The sequence below is a fragment of the Nelumbo lutea genome, chromosome 1 (genome assembly GCF_056320005.1).
Source record: "Nelumbo lutea isolate HS-2025 chromosome 1, American lotus-T2T, whole genome shotgun sequence".
Classification (NCBI taxonomy): domain Eukaryota; kingdom Viridiplantae; phylum Streptophyta; class Magnoliopsida; order Proteales; family Nelumbonaceae; genus Nelumbo; species Nelumbo lutea.
This window is the reverse complement of record NC_142684.1, coordinates 68,432,680-68,444,104: the sequence shown is the minus strand read 5'-3', so window position 1 is coordinate 68,444,104 and position 11,425 is coordinate 68,432,680. Positions and strand designations below refer to the sequence as shown.

Below are 11,425 nucleotides of genomic sequence, written 5' to 3'. Positions count from 1 at the left end.
ACCTGGTTTATCAACACCAAACCCTTGAAATGATGGAATATCCATCACATGGACGCCCAAAGATTGTGGAATAAGAGGGCGAATTTCAAAAATTTTTCTCTCCTTTCAACTGGGAATCGAATTCCCTATTTAGAAAATCATATTTTCAATGATCATTCTTGAACCATAAACCGAATCATATCTAAACCAAAAGGAGTAGGGAGGGATTATACCTGATATGGAGAAACAATATCTCCCAATGGAGGTGTTCACGCCCAAGGAAGGATCCAAAATCTGCTCCCACTGAAGATGGCGCAGTGCGGGGTGGAGCAGAATCAGCAGTGTTCTTCCAAAGAACTTGACCCTTCGCAAGAATCAACTGGATGGCACGTGAGCACAGCTTCCTATCAATTCTTTCTCAAAGAACTGATGTCAAGATCAAATCTTGACTTCTCCCACAACTGGAGATCAAACTGGCAAAAATAGGGCGGCAAGAGCAGGTAGGCGGCAAGAAAAGAATTCTACTAAGATGCTTAATTCTTTCTTCTTGATTTCAGCACTTAAGAGGATTTGAATGTGATATCTTCAAAAGGTTGTCGCCCTCTCTTGCTTTTGTTAACCTAAAAGATCAACTCCTAATCCAATTAGGAGTTGTCTATCCAAATCATATTTGGATAAGATCTCTCTTTAGGTGATAAGGACAAACCCTTATCTTATCTGCATATTAGATTAGGTTTCTCCTAATCTCATTAAGAGGTTTCTAGATGTGAATCACATTCAGATCTAGACTCTCTGAGTGGATAGGGTCAAGACCCTAACTCATTTGCTAATCCATCTCAGAATTCACCCCATTATTAACTAATTAAATAGCCCAGTTCAAAATGGGTTTTAGGTCCATTAAGCTTATATGCTCACTTAACCTTCCTAACTGTTGCCCAGTTAAGCTTCATTGTATGGCGTGGGACCCAAACATTGATCTACACATCAGCCACATGGGATCTATGGGTCCAACACTTACCCTAAGTGGTCACTGGGCCAAGCCACCTTGTAACACTCAGGGATTGTGAGAAGATGCAAGATTAGCCCATCAGGTATTATCCTCAATGGTCTTACACTTAACCTCTCAGCCCATAATGATCATGCACTACCCGATAAGAGAGGACCTCTCCCTCGATTACTAGGAACAGTGTTGCACTCTCTACTTATATGGATCCCGGGAATTAAAACATTTTGCAAACCTTTTAGAAACCATAATATATATACTTTTATATCTCATATAAAATATATTTTGCAAAACAAATCTCAACGATTGAAATCGACTGCCGGCAGTATTGGTTTCCATTAGTGAGAGTGCATCCCCGATCATTACCTTTGTCCGACAAAGAAGCTGATCCCGTCACTATGATCACCCACTCAGATGAATTCTTAGATTGTCCCAACATACCCAGGTTTTGACCCTCGCTAAGGATCTCATTGATTGGTACATCAAAGACAACCCAATCCGACACCTAGTGCAGTATCATAATCGAGTCTAGGGGTCAAGTGTAACTTTCCAGTTTTGCCCATCAATCTCCAAGGTTCAGGGCAATACTAGAAATCTGGTCCAGTTCAAAAATTCAATTAATCCTACACTGTCTGTGCCTAGGGTCTCACCCTGGTAGTTGAGACAGGCCACCCCAACCGACTTGGTGGCACCACAGTGTCAGCCTTGTCAGGATAGGTCTCCCCAGACCGACCCACTGGCTGTGAACATTCTAAACTAACACGAGTCTCATTATGTGTCCAGTTTAAGGGTATTACACAGAAACATACCAAGGGAACATAAATAAAATATGCACTATTATTCATTTACAATAAATTCATAAAGTACATCATCTTGATTGAAACAAAGGGCATACAAAACTGTCTAACAACCCTCTCATTTTTTTTGTTGCAAATCTTTTTAAGGGGAGCTTAAAAACGAAGAGTTGAAGCCGGCTCCAGTAGTTGACTATTGATTTCCCCTGACATCCAAGACCGAAAGAAAAGCAACACAAACGGCTGAATCCAACGGGTTTGTCAACATGCACACCAAGCCCTCTCATTTTTTGTCACAAATATTTCTCAAGTTATTCACAGTGATTCTAATACAGGGTTTTTGCAAAAACTTGCCTAGAAACAACAAATCTAACTATTGTCTTAGAAAATAAAATCTGGTTGAGTGAGCAAACCATCACAGAGAGACCTAAAAATTAATTCTGATTCCAAGAGCAAGCCGTTACAGAGAGAACAATCTAACTGTTGTCTTAGAGAGATCCAACCTATAGAAAACCTTGCTCAAAAAATTAGAAACTGGGCCATATCTAGTTCTTGACCCCTAATTCCTTTTTCACTCTCTCTCTGTCTTCTCTTTTTTCTTTTTTGTCATTGTTCACACTTCATAGCCATAATAAGAATTTGCAATATTTATTTTATATGATGAATTTGTTACCATTGTATAGCCACATGATGCAGGAAATGAATAAAAGTTTAGGATTGATTTTCTCTGAAAGTTATAACTGATAATCTGGAAAAGTTATAAGGACTTTGGTATCTTATCTTTTATTGTAAAGATCAATTTGCAATTTTTCTTATCAATTTTTTAGGACATGCAGGGTTTGGTATTGACAAACCGGATTGGATTCAGCCGTTAGTGCTACTTTATATCCGATGTCGGATGTTGATTGTCGGAAATCCATAATTGGTCGTCGGCACCAGCTTGAACTCTTCGTTTTTTCACATTAAGTTCAAAAAGGATTTTGTCTTTAGGAAAATAACGGGGAAGAGGAGGAAGTGGGGTTATTTATTTATTTATTTATTTATTTATTTATTTATTTATTTATTTATTTATAATTAATTTAAAATAGATATTAAAGGTAACGGAGAGGGGAGTCTCTTTCGTTAACTTCAAACATTAAAAGTGGGGTGCTTACGTGTTACAACGCGGTTGGATGACCAGCCCGCGTTGTAAATTGTTTCTTCAGCTCATCCAGACCCATCTTTCTTAGGGTAAAAAACAAGCAAAACTTATAGCACTTTACTTTTGACCATATCTCACATCTACTCCACGGCCACGTCCAGAAAAGAGTTTCATTTTTGGTAAGCACTTTATTAATACTTCATTTTAGAAATAGTTGTAGACAATCTAACCAATATCTATCAATGGAGCAGTTTTGTATCGACACTTTTGCCCATCATTTCCTTTTCGTGTGATCTCTCCAACATTTTCTTTCCTGGCTGCATATGCAATTCTGCCACGTTGCGGCCAATGTACACAATCCAATCGATAGCTGAACTTGCAATTTGGTGTGAAAATCCAGAAAAAAAAAATCAAAAGATAAAAAACATAGATTATTCTGAGGAGAATTTGGATGAAAACCTGAGATAGAAATATGAGAAACTTAAAAGGTGGTAAGGTCAAGAGAGAGGTCTATCCATCCACGATGAACCAACAGAAGTTCCGATTAAGATGCTTCCACTGTGTCTCGTTCTTTCCTTATGATCATTTCTCAGCACTTTTGAGTGATGTGTTTCAATCAATCACGGATTCAGTAAATGAAATATGAAACACGAAAAGGTTGAGGACTAACTGGATAAGATGGTTGAAGAGTATGCATCAAATCAAATGTGAAATTTGAGCGAGGAGATATCCTCCAAGAGGAATTCACTAGAAGGGTCCGGCCCCAGAGACCTGGGTTTGACATGAATGGAGTGTTTCTCATAGACAAATCACGGCGATATAAAAAATCTACTATTGTAGCTTTTTGTAGAACGCCTATAGTTGGTGGATACATTGATTATGACCATCTCTGATGATTCCAATCAGCTGGATCCACGGAGGATTCCCTAACTAGGACGCCCCGAAACAGTGAAGTTTCAACTGGTAACTTCTGGCACGAGGTTGGTGTCGTTTACACAAAGGACTAAAATAGACACACTTGCTAGGAATAAAAGAGATCAATGCATGAGCCACGGGTATCTAACGGCAACCAGATACTCCCAAGTGTTGATCAGAACTTACCTGCCAAACGCACAAACCATCCATCTCTCTCTCTCCACAAGGACCACAACCCACTCTTTCAAAAAGTTGAAAAAACAATAATAAAGAAAAGATAAATAATGGAAGAGATGTTGCGTTGCAAAGAGAAGCATCTCCCAAACCCAACATCAGCTCCAGCAGCAGTAGCAGCTGCAGCAGCACTATCAACAGCTTTCTCTCCCCCATGCCATTCCAATCCAACAGCTTAAAGACAAAACAGAATTTTGGTGGACTTCTGTGGCAGGTTTCCTTTTCTCTCCTCCATCTAAAGAGGAGCGCCAGCACGTTCTAGGTTCTTCCTCCCTTTCCCCCTGTGGTGGGGTTGGGTGGGGACTTGGGATTTGGGGAGGAGAGGGAGCGCTTCCTGATGCTGCTGGGTTCTCTTTCTCTCTCATCCATATTTGGGTTCAAGCAAAAACTATCATCAACTTCAAAAATTATTCCCTCTTCCAACCCTTGTCTTGTCTAGGTAGTAGGCAACCTCACCTCACCTCTCTCTCTCTTTTCTCTTTACTCCACAAAGGATAAAATAAAGCGCAAAAGAAGGAAAGAAAAAAGAAAAAGAAAAACAATATCCCTCCAAAGCAGCTAACCAGAAAATGGTATCCATCTTCTCCAACGCCAAAAGGGTTCTTTGAGACAAACCGACAAAGCATCACCCAACCTTTTATTCCTCTAATGACACTCCTCCATACACTACCTTCCATCTTTCTTTGGACTTTCCTTCCCACCATTTTCTACCATAAAAAGTCTTTCTGCCCCTCACGTCCACCAAACCCAAACCTCCTTAGATTAGCCTAACATAGCCTTTTCTACTTGGATTTTGCAACTCCGCTGCTGATTCTCCTCTCTTTACTAGATAATAATCCAGAGAATCAATCAGAGGACTCAAAATGCATTAACTAATGCAAATAGACAGAATCTATTACTATATATAGACGCAGCTCTTTGAGGCTCCTTAAATGCTCTCCCCCACTCCCACTAGTTCAAGGTTCACTACAACATTATTCTCCCTCCAATGGGTAGGCAGAGTAGTGATCCCACCATCGTCCATTCATCTATTGCTCTCCTGCAAGAGAGATTCAGACAGTTACAGAGAGTGAAGGAAATGAGAGAGGAGAAAGAGCTCCTGAGACTGTTTACTCCAGAGTCTGAACGGGTTGCTCCAAACATGCCTCACGAAGCTAGGATGCTCTTCCACCCTGATTTGATCCTTCCTCATAGCCCGCCTCTTCAAGGTTCTCTCCCCAACCATCTCAACTCACAGGCAAGTCATGTGGATTTCCAGGCCACTGAGACCCCACTCTTAAACAACTTATGGCCCAGAGATAGGGCAGTAATGGATACACCAAAAAGTTTTGATGATGCGGACGTTGATACTTCTCTTCACCTGTAAACAAACCTTATATGTTAGTTTCCTTTTTAGTTCTCTTTTGCTTATTTTTAGTGCTGTAACAATGGGAAGAACTGGAAGTATGTAATTACTATTTCCTGTTATTATCATAATTATCTTCATGTTCAGCAATTACATAGCCATCAGAGTGCCCATCCCCTAGTCTCTCACGGAATGGAATATCATCGTGGTCATTCTTATCAAATTCCTCGCCACCACTAGTCCATTTCCTTTTCATGATTCTGGGGACTAAACGAGTAACTTCCTTGGCCTCCGGTTTTGCATTGTCGTGATTTATCCTTTCAAATCGGACAGCACTTACTTTTCTTGCATTTCCTTCCAATATCTGCATCCCACAACAAAAATATAAAATCATGTATCAGTCAGGTGAACTGATCCTACACAAACTGAAGCATTGTCATTGACTGTTCACGTATGGACCACAGCACCAATTTAGTGTAGGCTACACCAAGAAAAAACAGTCAATGAGGGACATAGATGGTGAATGATGAAGTCTTCCATGTACTATTAATTATCAAAAAAAAAAAAACTAAGAGTGATGCTATTAGCAATTGGCAAATTGGTGAATTCATATAATGGAGAACCTTGTATTTTTTAAAGAATTCTTAAAAACAAGTAGTGAGCACCCTTCCATGAAAAGGACAACAGTAGGGACTACTCAGAGGGCTCAACAGTAAGTATTCCCAAACTTTGTTTTAAAATAATTAAATAGAAAACAGCTTAATTACATTAATTAAGTTAGAGTAATAAAGGGACTATCTAGTAGGTAATATCAACAGTTCAGAATTAGGCTAATCAACTAAGGGCAAGGCTAAGGGTCATGGATATAAAAAATGATATTGATATGGAAACCTCTACTAATAGATAAGGTAAATTACAGATTACTACCCTGTACTTTGGGGGTAGTGGCAATTACCCCCCTTGAACTTTCAGATTCCAACAAAGACCCCTTCTGTTAGCATTCCATCAGCTAACTTTGAAAAAGATTCTCATGTGACTGTTTAAACTTTTCTAAATCCTCAAATTACCCTTTTTCCAACGATTTTTTAGTGTCATTTCCGGTTTCCATTTGTTACTTGCTTAGTTGATATTAATTGCATGTTGAGTTTGCTGAATTCCAGGTTATCATAGAAGTTTCTTGTTTTTTTTTTTGGTTGTAAATCCATTTTAGAGAAGTTTCTCGAGTGGGTATTTTGGTAAATTAACTTTTCCATCACTCAACGGAAAGGGGGTCTTTGTTGGAATCTGAAAGTTCAGGGGGTAATTGCCACTACCCCTGAAGTACAAGATAGTAATCTGCAATTTACCCTAATAGATAATAATTAGATACAAAATTTAGGGTCTGTTTGGTTCGCAGTCGGAATCGGAATCAAAATCCTTTGGAATCAGAATTGGAATGTTCTATTCTCATAGTCTGTTTGGTTCAGACAGGAATGGGAATGGGAGTTGGAATTAGAAGGAATAAGATTTCATTCCCAAAGGGGCAGGGAATGGCCATTCCCTCAAATGGGGGAATGCCATTCCAGCAGGAATGGGAATGGGATTCCGATTCCACCCAACCAAACAGTTGGAATCAGAATAGCCCATTCTGATTCTGATTCCAGACCCCTATTTCTGCAAACCAAACGGGGCCTTAGACCTTATAATAAGCCATGATTAGGTGTACAAGAAACAAATAGAGATGAAAGACCTAACCCACTTGAACAAGAAGAAATGCATCGTACTTGTCTTGAGCTGCTGCTAGATGTCATGATATCACCTCCTGATACCATGGTAAGCATCACATGGAATAAAGAAAGGCAAATATCACAGATCTTTTATTTTTTCATTAGAAATCTTGTATTCCACTGGAATATGGGGCCGTATGAACATGCTCAGGAGACCATACAGTTGCCATTTTACTGTTGGCAGAACGTAATAACACTAGTTATTGGTGAATCTTTTCCTAGAGGATCTGCCGCTTTGTAAGAAAACTGTGAGACAACCATAAGCTCCAATACTGAAAATGTAGGACAAGACACAATGTTGTAATGCAAATATGATGCACAGGGACAAAGTCAAATCAGATTCTAAATAGATCTATAGAATAACCTATATAGGCTTCCCTAGGAGTCAATACCTAATAGCTTGAAGGAGTCTGAACCTTTAAGAGTGTCTGGAATCCACCAAACAAAGAATCTGTTACTGATCAAAATAAATAAATAAATCCACCAAACAAAGAAGCAAACCTACTCATAGATATCTCATTCTCTAATTTATTAGAAGAGATGTTGACTTCTAAAAGGAAAAACATATTTTCTAATATATCTAAAGATCTAACATTTCTAAATATTTCCTAAAATTGCCCAACTTGAAAGCAACTAAAATCTATAGATAATGACCAAAAATTAAATAAGAAAATCAATATAATACCCATGGGATCCATACTCATCACTGCTCTTGGTGGTTTGAAAGGTGACCAAAGCCCTTAGCATTGAGTTCATTGTACATGGGTCTGTTCACAAACTCCAAACAGGCTTAGGGCCTGTTTGTTTAAACTAAAGTTTGACATCTAAATGCCTCTGACACTCTAATAATTTTAGAGGTATATTGGAGCTTGTGAACTTTTCTTGGTGCTGATATCTGAATGTAGAGAGTGTTGTTTTAAAATCTGAATGTTGAGTTCAGAAAATTGACATCTGACTATTTTAACTTGGATATGAGAAATTTTGTTTGACTGTTTAACAAACTAATTAACAATTAATTAAATAAGTATAAAATGATTAATAAATAGTGGAATTTATAAAAATTAAATATCTTTTAAAGAATTGAGAATTTAATAATTAATGTATACAATAAATTTCATAATTATTAATTAATTAATTAACAAATAATTAGTAATTAATTAATTAACAAATAATTAATAATTAATAACAAAAATAAGTAATTAACATTATGTGATTATGTAATAACTAATAATTAATTATTAAAAATAGTTTAATAATTGAGAATTTGATAAATAGCTAAATATTAATTATAAAATTTTTTATTACTTGTGTTATTAATAATTTAATATTTAATATTATTTCGAATATTTTATTAATATTTGTTAATATTTTATTATTATTTTTAATAATAAAGGAGGAAGGAAGAAGGAGATTATTATTCTATGTGGTGACTTCGAACATAAAAGGAGAAAAGTGTTTTGATTGTATTTTTAGAAAACAATGATAAAAACATGTGCAAAGACATGTAGTGATGACTGATGAGTACATCAAGGCTGAAGACAAAAGAGTGAACCGAACACTCTTAAAGTACCATTTTTTGTACAGAGCACTTTAGGACTTCAGCATTAAGTGCTACTGAATAGGGCCTAAGACAAAAACATAATTACGGCTTCTCTTTTCTCAGCCTTAGGCTCTACCTCAAGAAAAATCCTGCAATCTTCATGTGGTGAGAAGAAGAAAGAAATCACGTCACGGAATATGATAGGACAAAACTATAAGGATTTCAGAGAGTCTCTGCCTTGCCATGTGTCAGGCTCTTGGATAAAAATAGATAATGATGGGGCAAACTTGTGGGGGTTTTTCATCCACCAAGCAAACAGCCATATGAGACATTATTGGGTCGCTTATCTTTCTTTTCTAGATGAATTGCCTGGAAAAAATAAAACAATCAAAACAAGGTGAAGAATTCCAGGCACCAGACTATATCTTGTTCTAGGCCACCTTTTGCCACATTTAACCAACCACCAAATCCACATACTAGTTTCCTATGAAGCTATTACCCAGTCCTAAGGAATTGTCTAGGTGCCTATCCATCCACCTTTAACAGCAGCTCATGACTGTAAACAAAATAAGATAAATCAGAAAAGATTTTCTTTCTCAGTTGTGTCTCATCCAAGTCCTACATTTCACATTACCTGGCTCATTATGTTAAGAGAAAAGTAACACAGTGCTGCAGAAATTGCATGTGCAAAACTAGCTTTCAGATTATGCTAATTAAACTAAAAACAAAAAGACAATTAGAAAATAAGTACATGCTTGCAATGACTTTGAAAATAACTTGAAACAATGACATTATAAACCTTACCTCCATTTTAAAAATTTGATGTTTTTCCTTCTGATCTTGGTGGTCAGATTCCACTTTGCTGTATTCATCATCTTCCTCTCGGTTCGCCTTTTCTAGTACAACTTTGATACTCTCACCTGTTCTAGGAATATATCCAAAAGCCTCACAGACAAAACCTGATACTGTTTCATAATGATGGCCCTGCAACATGGCAATGAAAAGGAGGGATATGAATTTGTTCTTTAGGAACCATAAAGAAGAGAATTGCTTTCTTTCTTTGCCTTTCCCCCTCAATTTTGTGTAATGTGTACATGGAGTAGATGATGAAAAAACAGAAAAAAATGAATAAAAAACTTCATTGTTTTTTCCTTGCGTTTTTTTTTTTTTTATTATTTGGAACCAAATAGCAAATAAGCTCCTTGAATGAACACTGAACACGTTTTAGAAGTTTCTTTCTGGAGGAAATAAATTTACTTGTTTTTTTTCCATATCTATTCTCCCCGAAACCTCAAAGCATATCACCAACTTACAAAATGTGAACCCTGCTGGTATTTGTACATGGGATGAAAAATGTGTATTCTTCTTTAAATAAAAGTAGGAAGGTTCTTTTCTCTTGGAAGAAAAAGCTCATCAAGTGCCCCCTCATTGGTCGTTATGCTGATGCATCAATATCAATGCATGCGAAAATGTGCTATACATTGAATACAGAAAATCCACCACCACTGTCTCACTTCAGAGTTTAGACTACAGGTTATGAAGATAACCCTATCAAGCAGGGTCTTGAATTCCAAAGCATGAAACCAAATTATGACTGAAATTTCGTTGAATTCTGGACTTTGGGCACAAAGCAATAAGTAAAAAGTACACGAAAAAATATGTATTTTATTCTCCCATTTTGTTCATACTAACAGTAGTCGTACAAGACTGCAACCAGTCTTAGGTTTTGAACAGAAAATAAAACTAAAAGAAGAAGAGGAGAAGAGAGAACTCGTAGAGATATTTCTCAGAAAAGAGGGGTTTTTGTTGTGTTTCTGCCGCCCCATTTAATTGATATTTATAATCATTAATCTCCTTACAATAGTAGGAGTTATTCTAATACCCCTACTTAAACTCCAACAAGAAAAAAAAAAGATAAACGTAAACAAGGCCCAGCCGGTCCAATTATAAAAGGAAATAAAAAACATAATAAATAAGTGTGATTGGAACCACACACACATACTACTAAAACTATAATAGGAGTGGGGTTGGAACCTCACACACTACTAACTATTTCTACACTCCCCCTCACACACACTACTAACTATAATAGGTGCTTTGTCCTGTCATGCTGTATTGGGTTGTGGGCAATATTAATTGCAACTTGATTAGCACAATACAGCATCAAAGGCTTCTCATAATCAATCTTCAACTCATTAAGCAAGGATTTCAGCCATAATACTTCTGCAACACCATTGGCCATGGATCTGCATTCTGCTTCTGCACTTGAGCGAGCAACAACATTCTGTTTCTTGCTTCTCTAGGAAACAAGATTTTCCCCCACAAATGCACAATACCAAAGGTGGATCTCCTGTCACCAACACATCGAGCCCAATCCACATCTGTATACACTTCTATTTTCATGTGACCACTACTCTTTGAAGAGTATACCTCTCCCTGGACATTCTTTAACTAGGCAAGAATCCTCTCTACTTTAAGGGGGTGGGTGGTCCTAGGAGAATGCATGTATTGGCTAACAACACTGACAACATAAGAAATATCTAGCCGAGTTACGCAGAGATAAAGAAGTTTCTCAACCAACATTTTGGTACATAGACCTGTCCTCAAGTAGTTCTCCATTTTTTGCACTTATTTTATGGTTAAGCTCAATAGGTGTATCAACAGGTTTCACTCCTAGCTTTCTAGTTTCTTCCAATAAGTCCAGAACA

The 11,425-nt window shown here is 37.3% G+C and overlaps 2 protein-coding genes across 8 annotated transcripts in view; one reads left to right on the top strand and one right to left on the bottom strand.

Moving 5' to 3' along the window:
• Positions 1 to 5,054: 5,054 nt before the first annotated feature.
• LOC148875105 (uncharacterized) lies at positions 5,055 to 5,432 on the top strand. Its single transcript, XM_088963611.1, has one exon. It carries the CDS (start codon positions 5,055 to 5,057, stop codon positions 5,430 to 5,432), a length of 378 nt encoding a protein of 125 aa, XP_088819737.1.
• A 78-nt stretch (positions 5,433 to 5,510) lies between these two features.
• LOC148875104 (putative DUF21 domain-containing protein At3g13070, chloroplastic) overlaps positions 5,511 to 11,425 on the bottom strand; it is a 77,215-nt gene continuing 71,300 nt past the window's right edge. The window contains exons 13-15 of one of the 7 annotated variants that reach the window (XR_016105241.1): positions 9,522 to 9,701; positions 7,570 to 7,634; positions 5,511 to 5,775 (exon numbers count right to left, since the gene is read on the bottom strand). Coding sequence is in view for 5 of the 7 variants with exons in the window: in XM_088965367.1 (XP_088821493.1) it covers positions 5,521 to 5,775; positions 9,522 to 9,701 (435 nt within the window). In the remaining 2 variants the exon portion in view is untranslated. Of the gene's footprint in view, positions 5,776 to 7,265; positions 7,450 to 7,569; positions 7,635 to 9,521; positions 9,702 to 11,425 lie in introns of those variants that run through there. The other 6 variants (XM_088965368.1, XM_088965370.1, XR_016105240.1 and 3 more) reach the window with 6 other exon arrangements.